Source organism: Pezoporus occidentalis, unplaced genomic scaffold (assembly GCF_034315485.1).
Source record: "Pezoporus occidentalis ecotype Australia unplaced genomic scaffold, CSIRO_AGI_Poc_V1 ctg95, whole genome shotgun sequence".
Lineage (NCBI taxonomy): Eukaryota > Metazoa > Chordata > Aves > Psittaciformes > Psittacidae > Pezoporus > Pezoporus occidentalis.
This window is the reverse complement of record NW_026916315.1, coordinates 2805856-2820430: the sequence shown is the minus strand read 5'-3', so window position 1 is coordinate 2820430 and position 14575 is coordinate 2805856. Positions and strand designations below refer to the sequence as shown.

Below are 14575 nucleotides of genomic sequence, written 5' to 3'. Positions count from 1 at the left end.
CAAGACTACCAGAAGCAACATCTATGTCTAATTTAAGCTTCTATACGTCTTACATGGAATCTCATCTGTCTTTATTTGACATTGTCATTGATTTAATTCAAAAGGGGATTTCTGCTATTTTGTAACCTATCTTTGAATACTAACCTGCATATAAGAATCTGCAAGAGAATACAACCACACAATTTCTTCTGCCTGTAGTGGAATAGAGCTCTGTGCTCTGCTGAAGGGTGAGTGCAGGGCACTGGTGTCTGGGATAATCCCTAGAAAATCTTTATGTCTGGGTCCATCACTTTCAGAGCCTTCAAGAAACTCTAAATTTTAACTTTAGAATAAATCCTTCTTACCCAGCTATCTAATTTCAGGCTCAGAATTCTTTTCTTGCAGAATAATGTTTTGGTAAGTATAAATCTTGGTGTGAATGAATAATAAACCAAATGTACTGGACACCGGACAAGAAATTTTGCTATGTAGTTGGTGTGACAGCATTAATTTTAGGAAAGTTGCAATTACATAACTACAGGTATAAGTGATGTATTACATGAAAAGGTGAAGAAAGTGTCTCTAGCTGGTGAGCCTAACTACTTTAAAGGCAGTCTGTCACTGACAGCAATGGAAAAAATTGTCAAGGTCCACAGTTCAGTAGAGATGCAGAGACTGCTTTACTTACCTATCATTATTTTGATGTTCTCAGAGGCATGTCTTTGTCATTTGTACTCAGATTTGTATTTGGCAGTGGGCATAAGCACAGCCGCATTTTATATATAAATGCCAATCTTTATTAAATAACCATGACATGAGCAGACAAAGCAAGCTTAGTATGTACAAACGTCCACTAACCCCCATTTTTTGATACTGAGAGATTTCTTTCTACAGCTGAGATCCCCAGAAAATAAGCATGTTCTGAATTGTACAGGTCTAAGTGGTCAAGAAACTTCAGGGCAAAATCATATTTTGGATGCTTGCTTCAAACCTGCTTGCAGAAACGAAGAATATGATCTTCACAATCAACAGTTTTACAGGTTTTTGGCAAGTGCTTGAAATTTTTTTGACAGGAGGGAACAGTCTGAGCATAAAGTTACTCTTCTGCAGCTTATGTAGACCAGATTGCTAGAATTATATGCAAATACTTCATCCTGCTTCAGAATAGGATTTTAAACTGATCTCTGTTATAAATATTTACGTCTAATCCTTGCAATTCTAATTAAAGCTCAGCTTAAATCATGGGGAAATGCATTAGGGAAGAAAGATAATAATCAAAATAATACAACTTGAGAGTAAATTGCATAGCTAAAGATGATTGCTATATGCCAGTATATGCAGCTGCTGGTTTTCAGTGATAAATCCATCACTAGCATCCATGGATATTCAAGCCATCACAGGGTTCCCTACTCCCAATTTACAAAGTGCAAAAGCCCTACGGTATTTTGCATCTTCAAAATACTGATGATGACATCTGTTCATATCCTTATTTCAACTGCAAAGTTTTTTTCTGGGTGAATTACATTATTAAAAGGCATCCCTGCCTCTTTCCATCTCTCAAAAAAAAAAAAGGAAACAGGAAAGCACCAATTCAGGAAAAGGGGCCTGACTGAATCAACCAGTAGCCCCATTTGAGTGGCGAAATTTTTCGACAAATATCACTCTAGACCAAATTACAGGAATTGGTCAACTCAGTTGTGCAGCTAACTGCAGTTACGGCAGGCTGCAATTCTCAGTATATGCAAAAACTGTGAAACTTCAGAACAGCTTGCAGATAGGTGCAAGAACTTAGGAAAAATCTACATTACCCCTAAACTTCCACCCCATCTTTCAGACTTACTGTCTTCTTAGGTCACTATTAGATAGACAGTGGTATAAAACCAGTATAATAAACCCATAATCCATAAGCCACCTGTGGACAAAAAACCCTCCAGGGATGGTACAGCACTCTAGGTAGACAACGGAGAGCAAGGAGAGGCAAGAAAAATCAGACTACCTCCATTATCTAGAATGTTTAACATGGCAAAAGAATGCAGGAAACTCAGCTGGAGAGTCTGGTAACTAGCTTTCAGTGCTATCCCGTCTTAAACTACATAATAGGCTTCATTTTAAGGCAAGTGGCTAACCACAGTTCAAATGAATTATATCCTTAATTCTGAATTCCACGGATGAGCACAAAGATTTATCTCAAGTCCCAGTACAGTGAAATGTTTCTCAGTGATTTAAATGTAAGCCTGAACATTCTATAAATCAACACAGGGAACTCTGTTTTATTGTGACAAGCATACATCAGAGTTTTTGCCTGTAACGTTCAATGCCTATAGAGTTCAATTGAAAGCTGTTTAACGATTTTCACAGTATGGATCCAATTACAGAGCAATTCCTATTCTGCTGCTTACTGGAAGGAAGATATCAAAGAAATATGAGTAAAAGAACATAACATTAAAGACAGAAATGGGGTCTACCCAATATGATGTAGGAGAAGAACTGACCAAAATTAGGGGAAAAGCACTTTCTGGGTAAAACAACAAAACCCAAAACAAAACAAAAAAATAACTTCCAACTATTTCAAGTGAAAGACTTAGTGAATTTCATGACAGCTCTTGGTTTTTCTTCTTTTTCTTTTAAGCTGAAATGAAACATTTCAGTTTTTTCATTGGCATTTTCTTTTCAGACAGACATGCAAGATGAAGGCAACAAGTAGAGGAAGTATGATAAGCCTGAAAAATAGCTTCATATACTTGCCTGCCAAAACAAGAAACCCTTTTTGATGACCCAGAACCCTTTCCACTCTAACACGCACAGATAATAGAAGAGAAAGAAAGAAAATGCAAGAAATCGCAGGGAGCTAATGCCATATATTTTTTCTCACTGCATTCAATTGAAGGAAGCAATCACAATATTGTGGGAATGGTGATTCCTGCAGAGAGCAGGAGACTGGGCTTTAATGAGCCATCTCAGCTGCTCTGGGCAAAGTACCTGCTTCATTACAAAACTCCACACAGTCAAAGCCCCTCCAAGAAATTTCCAAGTTACCACTTGTTACCTAACCCAGCCATACAAATAAAGCTCTGTGAACTGTCACAGCAGCAATGACTTCAGACTACACTCAGCCACACTGACTGGTAGATTCAGGTTTTGTTCTTTCTCAGCCTCATAGAAGACTGCTGGCTAACAGGTCTTGCACAGAGCCAGGTGAAAACGTGTTAATAAAGTTGTCCTTAACAAAAAACTATTTCACTGATTTTTTATTTTTTTTTTTGGCAATTCTTTCAGTATAGATGAGAACTTTCACAAAAGCAATGTCTTTGTTTTGAAAACATTAAAGTAATAAATTAAAATGCCATATTGAAATTAAATTTGTTTCTATTTGCATATCCTTGCCATTTTAGTTGTATGTCATTCATAATATGACATCATAATTAAAATACTCTTAAATTATTCCATTTATGCAATATCTTAAGGAGACGTCCTTTGCATGGAGTTAAATATTTTGTCTTAATTTGACAGGAAAGCATGGTCTTGTAATTTTGACACAAAGTATCGAATAAAATAATTGCAGTGTTGAGTCCTGTCCTTCATAATTGCTGGGATCCTATTAAAATACCTGCCTCTAGCAGTACCTAAAGTACCTCCAGCAGTATCTAAAGTACCTAAAGATAACCACACATTCCCATTTCTCCTTATAGCAGGGATACTGTCTAGGCTTAAAGCAGTATAAATACTGGCTTGTCCAGTATACCTTAAGATAACTTAAGGAAGGCCTTTAAAATTTTTAAATAAAGCAAACCAAAACTGTTTTGAAATAAATTATGAGATAACTTACTTGGTCTGCTCTAACTTACTTTATACCTGAATCATCACTGCAAGATGTATGTAAATCTAACTAAACTGACAAGTCAATAAATACTCCCTATCAAGAGCTACTGCCCTAGCTTGCCCAAAACAGTACATGCTGCACTGTTGTTTTTTTTTTTCACATAGGGACATGTAACAGGGACGAGTACTGATTCACTGTTAGAGTGTCAGAATTGTATGATAATGTAACTTTTAAATGATAGGAAAACAGCAAGCAAGGTCCTCATGCATCTTGGAGGATGCATGTTAATGCTCAGAGAAAACCAGGAGTGAAGAACACATGAATTTGAAGGCTGCACTGAACAAAGAGATTTTTGGGTTTGTTTTTGGGGGGTTTTGGGGTTTGTTTTTTTGGTGGGGTTTTTGGGGGGGCTTTTTGTTGTTGTTGTTGTTTGTTGTGTTTTTTTCTTTCTGCTTAACTCTGTCAAATTTGAGAGAAAGACTGTTTAGGTAAACCCTGCATTTATGGGGAGCCTGTCGGCTACATCAAGCCTGCCTTTTGCAGATAATGGTAGCAAAGAATAGATATGATGAAAGCAAAAGCAAAGCAAGACTTCCTACTGATTTACTTGAACACTTATAAATACACATTTGAAAAAAAACTTCAACCAAGCTAAGAAAAAAAAAAAAAAAACAAAAACCACCACACCAGAATTAAATATTACCATTTCTGAGCCAAGCCTATTTTGCTAACTGTTCTCTGTGCACAATCTTTTGCATCTCCAGAGCCTTATGAGGCATTCTTGGTCAAGCCCTAACCCAAAACAGACAGCAGACGTTCCAATGTTCTCCCAGTTTCACAACTTTTTATATCTCCCATTCCTCTCCTGCAGGCACCTTCTTCCTTGGAAGGAAGCTGTAAGAGTGTATGTAAAGTCCATACAAGGTACTACTTCTGTTAGATGTTTAATTAACCTCACAACAAATTTAAGTTTCTTCTCTTTGCCATAAAATACTGGCCATCAACTTCTCTGAACACCTGTCTCCAGTCACTGCTAGAGTTCCAGCTCTGACATGTGTGATTTTTGACAAATTATAGGGATTATCTGCACTGCCAAACATCTGTTGAGGTTGGGGGAAAAAAAAAATATCTCCCCTCGAACCAAAGCTCCAAAGGACATGTCAATTCCAGCAGGCATAGAGTTCAAAAAGAAAATATGTACTTAAACATCAACCGAAAACTCTGTCCTGACCTTCAGAGTACTGCTCAATCCATCTGACAAATCCAGCCAGGCTTTGAGGTTAAACATGGATTGAGGTTCATGCCCCTAAGTATCTGCATTTGAAAGCATTGGCTGTTCTGCTTTCACTTCAAATAGACATTTTCTTATCTTCCAGTCATTCTCCTCCTCTTCTATCTGATACACCCAAGTGTTTTTAAAAATAAGGTTAATTAATAGGTTTAAAAATTAAGAAATAATAATATATCATAATAGTAACAACTATATAACCACCCCAATACGTAACATGCTCAAAAAAATTAAGTCCTGGTTTTCAAAAGAAATTCACCATTTAATACATAAAATTAAGCTTTTTCAAATAAAAAAAAAAATGATAATTCAAATTTGACATTATTAATGTAAACTAATATTTTTTTCTGAAATAATAAATCAAATCCTGATTTAAAATCAGGACTTTTCCTAATGCATTCTGCCTTTCCATACAAAACATAGTCTTACTATGGTAGGAGTGAAGCTGATTGATGCTAAAGACACTGAGCTAATTGCCCATTTCAGATTGAAATACAGAAATAAATGTGCAATTCATAAAAGATTACTAATTTCTGGTGCATAACTACAGGCCAAATTTTGAAAGGCCTACAAAAAGGAAGAGAAAGAGATTTTTTTTTTAATCCTATGATTTTTAACCTAACATGATGCTGAAACCAGGGAATTTCCTAATTGGCAAAGCCTTAAGGATAAATGAAACATTGGACTCATCTATTTAAAATGTTTCCACCTCACAAATAAAGAGCAGCATAACCCTCCTAAAGCGGATAGAACAAATAATCCAATCCCATAACCCTCTCATCAGTCACAGTGACCTGTAGTGAAGCTGACAGCCTTCTACGTCAACCCATCCTGGTTTATATATTCTTTGTATCATATGACCTCTTCTTTAAGCAAATAAAATCCCATTCCAGTGTTTTGAAACAATGTTTTTTTTCCCCAAACACAGTGATCTAATTACTATGTGATACACCATGTTTTTCCTTTAGGTAAGCCCAGGAAATTTCCATTTATCCATACAGTAAGCCTGTCTGTGCACATCTAGGTAATGCAATGCTGGTGAAAGTGATCAAGGCAAGTGACCGCAGCCCTGACAACTGGCTCTTAATTCTGTATTTACCCACCTTAATGTAAGGGACCTGATTGTCTCAGAATACAAAGGGAGCTGAAGGTACTCCATGTTTTCGACTAGCAGCTATTTGGCTTGGTGCCTGACAGATCACTAAAGGTCCTTATGGCTTTCAGCGCCCTGTGCAACGTGCTGGCAAAAGGTCTGAGACTCTGACCTCTGACCTTGATGTTGCTTAACTAATGATGCTAATGCCTCTTGCAAATCTAAATGGATATATGACCAAGTATAGTAGCTATGAAATAGATCACAGCTGGGGCTGAAGCAGGCATGTCCTAACCATGCAAATCACATGCAAATACACCTTCAGCCACTTCTGCTCAGTGCTGCCGATGACATCCTGCAGTGCACTGAAGTTATTAAGAAGCGTTCAATGACATCAGTGAGCTCTGGATTAGGGTCTTTGGAAATCTGTCACAATTGCTAACACAGGAGGACCCCTCCATAAAGCAGGTGCAGCACCTCACACACAGAGGATTTACTCGATTGTGCTACACTGGGATGTGTCCACTGCTTAGGCAGGAGTGAAAAATGCCTATTACCAGTTCCATGTTATTGATTCCCCAAAATTCCAGCAACACAAACATTTAAATCCATAGCTGGTCCTTCTCTTGGCTTGCTTGCTGAAGAAGCTGCCTATATGCCTAGTAAGTTTGGTAGCCATTATCGTTTGACAGAGGGAACAAGAGTAAACAGGCAAGGAATTCTGCATATGGAAACCAGGAAAAACAGGCAGAGAAGGGAGATTCAAATTAGTGCTTGGGTAGAGGGAAATGCTGTTAAAATTCAGACACTTTTCCCAAGAGGCAAGAGCCAAGGAGACACTCTGGACACAGATACCAGCTGACCAGCCACCTATATGTAGCTCAAAACATAAATGTAAAATAAGAGCTTGCTGACAAAGATCCTTTACTTTTCATTCTTACATAAGCCTTCAAACTTTCATACATGCCAGTTCATATGCAATGTCCCACTTATTGCTGGGCATTATCAGAATGCTGCTGATTGATGGCCTTATGTAAACCCAGACACAGAACAGCATTTTTGGCAGGATTTGCACATATGAAAAGCAGCAATGTCTAGAGCATGTTTATATTTTGAGAAAAATATTTCTCTTGTTTACTTACTGGACTAGCAGCAAAAACTCTTTCTTTAGACAGCAAGTTTTATTTATTGGCTTTTTTCCTTTACAGAATGCATCTTGCCTTTTACATTTTCTTTAGAGGTTATTACTTTCTATTACCCTCTCTTCTGTAACTATAATTTATCACTAGAAGACACAGGGTTTTGTATTTACAGCTGCAGTATTTTTATACGGATTAAATAAACCTTCATTACAAATACACAGGTACAGCACATTCTTCCTGAGCTACCTTAGAAATTCATTATGCATAAGAGAAAAAAAAAAATCGTAATTTTGGGTAAACAGAAAACTCTCTGTGAAGGCCAAAGGCACAAAATATTTGCTAGTAAGTAAAGAGCATTCTTTCATGTTGGATGAAAAGGAAACACTTCATTAAATGGTCATTTTTACCCTTAGTAAGGCTGGCCCATCTGGTCTAAGGACAACAGAAGGTTGAGCATCAGTAAAAGCAATTGATATTCTTGAACTACACATCCAAAGCTCATAGAAATTAAATGGTAGCTTCAGACATACACCTAAGGGTTTGTTTTTTTTTCTTGCTGAAGTGACTTTTGGGACACAGATAGGTCTCAACATCTCCTCTACGAAGAAACTGTAATTTTGCTTTCTTCACACAGAAAGTCCAACATAAAGACAGTAAAGTTCTAGAATGATCACTCTCTTAAAATGTGTATGTGAAGTCACCATATGCCTTACAAATACGGTCTAATACATTGATGATCTGCAGACCTGATGAGGAAAATTTTTCTCTCCATTAGCATTTTTCAAATAAAAATATCAGGAGCCACTTTCAGTTGTCAAAACCAATGACAAAAGCTAATGAAAATGGAATATATCTTCTAGATCAGCAACTTTTTCCCCACAAAGATTGCTGTTGATCTGGCACATCACATGCTGCTAAAATGGTGCAAAGGGGAAAACCTGGGATCAGTAGCAATGCAGATAGTTCCCTGAGAAGTCTGTCGGTACTTCCTTAGAACTAACAAGACACTTTGCCATTGCTGCATTGCTGTTTGACCTGACTACACTCTCAGGAAAATCTGCTCTCACTGTATACTCTTACCCCAAGCAAGTATTTAGCAGAATTTTGAGGCTGCACATTTACATGGAAAAAAAAAAAAACAAAACAACAAACTAATTTAAAACAGTAAGGAATCTATAAGAGATGGTTGCAATGGCTGGGAATGTACATTCTAAAGCATGCAAGCTCATCCCTATCAAATGCAACTATCCCCATGCAGCTAAGTGCTGCCTTTGCCCTCTGCATTCCATGATGCTCTCAGGCTGATTCAGGCTTTAGGGGCTTGTACTAACAGATGACCTTAACAAATTTCTAAAAGACAGCACTGTCAGTCAACCAATTATGACCCACTTGCAGCTTAGTGTGAATGTGTGTGCTGAGGTCTGTCCACTGGGCTGCAAAGTGCAGCTGCTTTTACAAGAGCATCTGTCCTGCAGAGAGGGTGGCTCTCCCTGTCCCAGCTGCGGGGCACACCAGATGTCAGCACACCTATTAAGCCAGGAGGTGGGAACTTCAGATCTAAGACACCCTGTGATGATCTGTGACACTCACCATCTGCTTTACTGTCTCAGCATTATGCATTCACATTTCCTCATGGAGACACTTGCACAACATGCTCCAGACCTGGTAGCACCCACATTTCTCCAAATATTAGGAACGTATTTCTTTTTTCCTTTGGAAAATGCTGCTTGCCCAGCATATTGAAGAACACCACCTCACCACTAAAAACATAAAATAAAATAAAATAGCAATAGCTTACACCTTTTTCCACAGCACTTTCTTGAAAGGAAATGTACTACAGAAGAGCCAGCTCATCCTATAACCAAGATTCCCACGGATCACCTTGCAGTTACATGTTTATGTGCCCTTGTCCTCAGGCACCTAACTGGAAAACACCTGGCTTGGATGGCCTAATTCTCACAGTGCCAAAACAATAACGATAAATGCTTACAACTCCATTGAGCAGAAAGAAGAATGGTTTGCATGACTTTCTCCAGGCTCAGAGCCTGACTCAGTCACAGGGCCAGGCCCATGGGCAGCTTGCCAGCCTGTGCCTTGTCAGCATTGTTGTCTCATACCAAAGTGCAGAATGGTGAAACGCAGCTATCCATGCTGTTGCAATTCACCTAATCTTTCCAGATTTATTAGGTACAATAGATCAGTAACATAAGCTTTATGGAGAGCATTCATTTGTTAAGCAATCAGTTCCCATCCCTAATGCTTCACCAAAAGTGCAATCAGCTTTCTGGTTTGAGCCTGCAACAGACTGCTTAAGTTTCATATCCCATATTTTTAGTGTGTTTCAGGGCTAAAAGCTATGAAAAAGCAAAGCATTCAGAATCATACCCTCTCTTTCCCCATGGGACAAAGAAAAACAACATCAGCAGACAGAAAGAAAAGTTTTTTGTAAATGTCTGTGTAAGTCATCAGAATGATTTACAAGGCTTTGACCCAGCATACCCACATAGCTGTCCAACCCTGACAAAACAAAGATTTTTAGTTTTGCATACATGAAAAGGGATTAGCTTCATATTTCTATTTTGATATCAACTTAATAGCACGTGAACCAATACCCTGGATCTATATGCTGACAACAATCTATTTACAGAAAGAATTTACATTGGTGAAGTATTATTTGTTACCTGCTTTTCTTCCAATATTATTTGCAATGCTTCTCACAAGTGTCAGTTAATTGCCATGAGTATACATATACTTTAATTGCACATTTACTGATCAGCTTTAGTTCCAACATAGAGAAAAATCAGATTCCTTGTCTTGCTCAGCTGTTATTCCACTTCATCCCTTGATGCTGGTATGTAAAAATGAAGGTGCATTTCCTTCTGTGCATACAGGCTACAACACTATTGTCACTTTAGTCTAACACACTATCAGCTTTTAAATATGGCATTCATGGCATGATAACGTTAGCATTTGCATCAAGATGGGATTTACTGTGAAATCAAATAACATCTGAACAGCCAAAACTAGTCTAGACTAAATGTGAGAACTTCAATCATCTGACTTAAGACTCCTGTGGACAGTGACACTTTATCACATTAGAATTAGTTTTCAATTACAAAGGAAAGTTGTGAATGCCGTGCAACATGAGAAAGGACTCAGTACTATGTGGTGGCAGAGCTCATGCAGATTGGCTATCCTAAATGTCTATCAGCAGTGTAGTGAAAATGCATGTGAAGAATCAGTACTTTTCTGCACCCGTATACCCTCCTTTAACAGATATCTTCTCAAGAAAGCTGCAGAACCCTGAGAACATTTACTGTGACTTTTGAGAACCGGCAGAAACCAGCCTGATCTTCAGAGCTTGAAGCTCTAGCCAAATCTTGCTGCTCCATAATGCTCTGGCAGCACCCAACTGGGCCTGTCTTTTTGGTACGAATACACTACCCCTTGCTCAGAGAACAGTGGTTCTACTTCACCCCTCAAAGATTCCATTGTAAAAGATAAAAAATGTGTTGCTTGAGTACTACTGTATTGCAGCACCCTGAGATTGCCATCTGCCTCCTTGGGTTGCCTTCTTTATAGAGATGCACCATTTTAATAAAAAAAGAAATCAGAAAGAAAATATTCACTGCACCCTGCATTATTTGAGTCTGCATACCCTCTGCAGGAAGTTTCACAACCACTATTTCACACCATGTTCTTGGTATTCTCTGATGACCGAGAAGGAACAGTATAATGAAGAAAGTCTTGCCTAAGCACTTCAAGTAAGAATCTGTGAGACATCTTTTTTAAGAGACTGACAAATAATTTAATTGCTCTATAGAAGATGATGAGAAGCTCTACAGTTACATGTATTTTGATCTTTACTGATACCTGACAGCTGCAGGAAATTACAGCTGTGTTGTACCTGCTGTAATCTTATCCCTTTTCTATGCTGTTATTAACTTGCTTTGCTTTTTGAACTTGCAGCATCTCCTACTCTAGCCACCAAAATGGAAGAAAATGCCAACACCAGCTTCAAAGAAGATTTTGAAGGACAGGCAACACACACAGGCAAGGAAACTATCTGCATTTTGGCACTTTTTTTTTTTTTCCTAAAAATAAGCTAAACTGTCCCTGTTCACTGGGAAAGCCCAGAATTCAAGTAGATGCTATTGGTTTGCCAATTAAAAAACTATTTATTTTTCAAAAATCTCAACTGTCCTGTATTCTTAGTTTTACTGTAAGTCCTTACGAATGTTAGGGTATACACTGTCTATAGAGAAATGCAAATATACTTCTACACAGCAGTAGCTTTGACCAATATGTCAGTTTCGACAGGTTTCAACATCCCCATCTCTGTTAACTACTCACGCAGTTCACCAAAACCCTTTTACAGGATCCTGATAGGAACCAGACCACTAAAGTAATCCAGGTTAGAAAAAAACACTCTTTCTTTTGGAGGCTAACATAACACATTGGTCCCAAGACTTTGGTTTTCAACACTTCTGGAGAGCACTTTGGAAAGAAGAGGGGCAGACAGATAAACTGTGGCACAGAATGACAAGCCAGTAAAGACAGAGACTTCTTAAGACAGTTTCTTGTTACAGACGGTTTTTCATCTTACTTCCTATCTCTCAGGGCCCAAAGGCGTGATTAATGACTGGAGAAAGTTTAAATTAGAAAGTGAAGATCGAGACTCCTTATCCTTAAGCAAGAAAGAAATTCTTAGACAAATGTCTTCACCACACAGATCATTCAGTAAAGATGACAAAGACACCAGAGAGAGAGTCTGCCGTAAGGTAAGACAAGGAAAGCAAAACAAATTAATTTTGATTCTATATAAGACATACTGGTTGAAAATCCTGAATTTGCCAGACTCAGTTCCTTTGCAATGTAGCAGAGCTCACATAATATATATAGACAGAACAAATGCACGTGCAACCATCTACATAGTCCCCTCTCAAGCAAAGTCTAACTTCAGTAAAATAAGCAGTAATTTCACAACAACGTATCATGCAACACAGAGTCTGACCTTTCTTTCTCCATTCCTTGCCTTCATTCTCTATCCCTGGTTAAGGCAATGGAAAATTTTTTAACATGTTCAAAAACCTATTGGTCAGACTAGAGCTCTGAGCCTGAATGTTACTCATTACTATTTACCAGTTCTGAAAGGGGGGAACACACACACCACACCCCCCCCCAAAAAAAAAAACATAGGAATTAAACTTTGACTCCACTATAGTCACTGGCAAAATTCCCACCAACTCTGGAAGTTTTTGCCAAATATGTAACAGTCTACAATACCATTGAGTTAACATGCAAATGTTGAGACAGCATCTTCACCTATCTCTTGAAGAGACCTTCCAGAGTCATTGTAGGAAGTGACTGCCTTTAGCTAAGTTTTCAACGTGATGTGCTTTAGACAACAACTTAGTCTCTTCCTGTTTCAGCACCAACAGATTACTACTTGTTAATGTAAAATTCTCAAAACATTCACAGATGAGCATGCAGGAGTATGAATTAATTCATGATGAGCAAGAAGATGAAAGTTGCCTACAAAAATACCGCAAACGCTGCATGCAGGATATGCACCAGCGGCTGAGTTTTGGGCCAAAATACGGTTATCTGTGTGAGCTGCAGAATGGGGAACAGTTCCTAGAAGCCATCGAGAAAGAACGTAAAACCACTACAGTCATTGTCCACATTTACGAAGACGGCATCAAGGGCTGTGATGCTCTCAACAACAGCTTGATCTGCCTGGCAGCCGAGTATGCTACCGTGAAGTTCTGCAAGATCAAGGCCTCCAACACAGGGGCCGGAGACCGCTTCTCAAATGAAGTGCTTCCCACTCTGCTTGTCTATAAGGGTGGGGAACTTCTGAGCAATTTCATTAGCATTTCTGAACAATTCAATGAGGAGTTTTTTGCTGTGGATGTGGAGTCTTTCCTAAATGAGTATGGGCTGCTACCTGAAAGGGAGCTTCCAGCACTGGGAAATGGCAACACAGATGAGCAAGAAGTTGAGTAATTAGAGAACCATAGTCCTGTCTACCTCTCCTTTTCAGTATGTTGTATATCAGCCTCAGTAACACCCATCTCATTTAAAGAAGGCTCTCTTCACTAATTTATTTTTAAGATACACGTATGTATAAAAAATGCTTAACTGTTAGGATGTGAATTTTCCTTAAAACACATACAACTGGTAGTCCTGTACATAATTATTCCTACTCCAGACACAAGTAATAGTAAGAACAGGAGACAACAGTGGTGATCCCTAAGAAACTAAGGGGAAATAAAAATAAATAAAAAATATAGTGAGGGCCCATGCCTGTCTCCAGAAAGCACAACAGTTTCATTTCAACAGGAAAAGGACTGATCCATCCCTCTGTATATACAAAAAAAAAAAAAAATGTCTCTGTGCTCTGGAATTACTGCAAGTCCTGCCTTGTAACATTCACTTCTACCAACTTTGATAGGAACAAGATCTTATCCAGCAGTTTTAAGGACAAACATACAGCCCAAAGTCCTTGCACTCCTAAATGGCTTAGGTATCTAGGACATTATTTTCCTCTTTTGCATTTAATTTCAATATTCATGAAGATACAGAAGTTAGCTCAGCAATTCTGTAAGTTTGTCATCCAAACAGCTAACACAGACTCATTATTAGTCAATTTCAGTTCATTGTTGCTCCATATTTTGAACAGTAATATTTAAGATGTGTGTAAGTTACAGAAAAAAGTATATTGTGCTATGTAATAACTCTGAATAAAGCTTAACAGCTCTCAAAACCAGCCCTTGGAAGTGTGAAATATATTGGTAGTACATAACCTTAACATGGGAAATGTTAATAAGCACTCATTAGATGTTTATTAAACTCAAAGTTGGTTTTGCTAAAAGGAAGCTGCTGACAACTACAATTTACCAATCTGAGAGGAAGACACAAGGTAAAATCACTATAAACCTTCCTTTCTCTCTGTATATCAAAAAAAAAAAATCTACCTCCTTCAATTCCTGAAACGAGACAACAAAACATTAGAAACATTTCAATGACCTCTTTTGCACACTGGCAAAACTGAAGGCTGAATTTTACTCTGATGATAGAAGTATCTTACCCCGAGGACAGAAATATCTGTACCTTAACCAAACACAGTTCTGCTGATAACATTTGAGATTATCAAAATGTTAAACATAGTACACACATGGCTCACCAGGTTTTATTTCATTTGATAGTTTCACATTTTGTTCACTTTGGAGTGGAAGTTTTCACTTTTC

At 38.1% G+C, this 14575-nt stretch overlaps 1 protein-coding gene across 1 annotated transcript; it reads left to right on the top strand.

Moving 5' to 3' along the window:
* The first annotated feature begins 11314 nt into the window (after positions 1-11314).
* On the top strand, positions 11315-13973 carry PDC (phosducin). Its single transcript, XM_062606258.1, has 3 exons — positions 11315-11375; positions 11943-12103; positions 12804-13973. The coding sequence occupies exons 1-3, from the start codon at positions 11315-11317 to the stop codon at positions 13329-13331; spliced, it is 750 nt and encodes a 249-aa protein (XP_062462242.1). The 3' UTR covers positions 13332-13973.
* Positions 13974-14575: the final 602 nt, after the last annotated feature.

What these genes read in the sequence shown, in the direction of transcription:
- PDC (XM_062606258.1), top strand. Translation starts at nt 11,315, where the DNA reads ATGGAAGAAAATGCCAACACCAGCTTCAAAGAAGATTTTGAAGGACAG. An exon ending in AGGACAGGCAACACACACAG is followed by an intron (nt 11,376 to 11,942) that starts GCAAGGAAACTA and finishes CCTATCTCTCAG; the next exon opens with GGCCCAAAGGCGTGATTAAT. An exon ending in GAGAGAGAGTCTGCCGTAAG is followed by an intron (nt 12,104 to 12,803) that starts GTAAGACAAGGA and finishes AAACATTCACAG; the next exon opens with ATGAGCATGCAGGAGTATGA.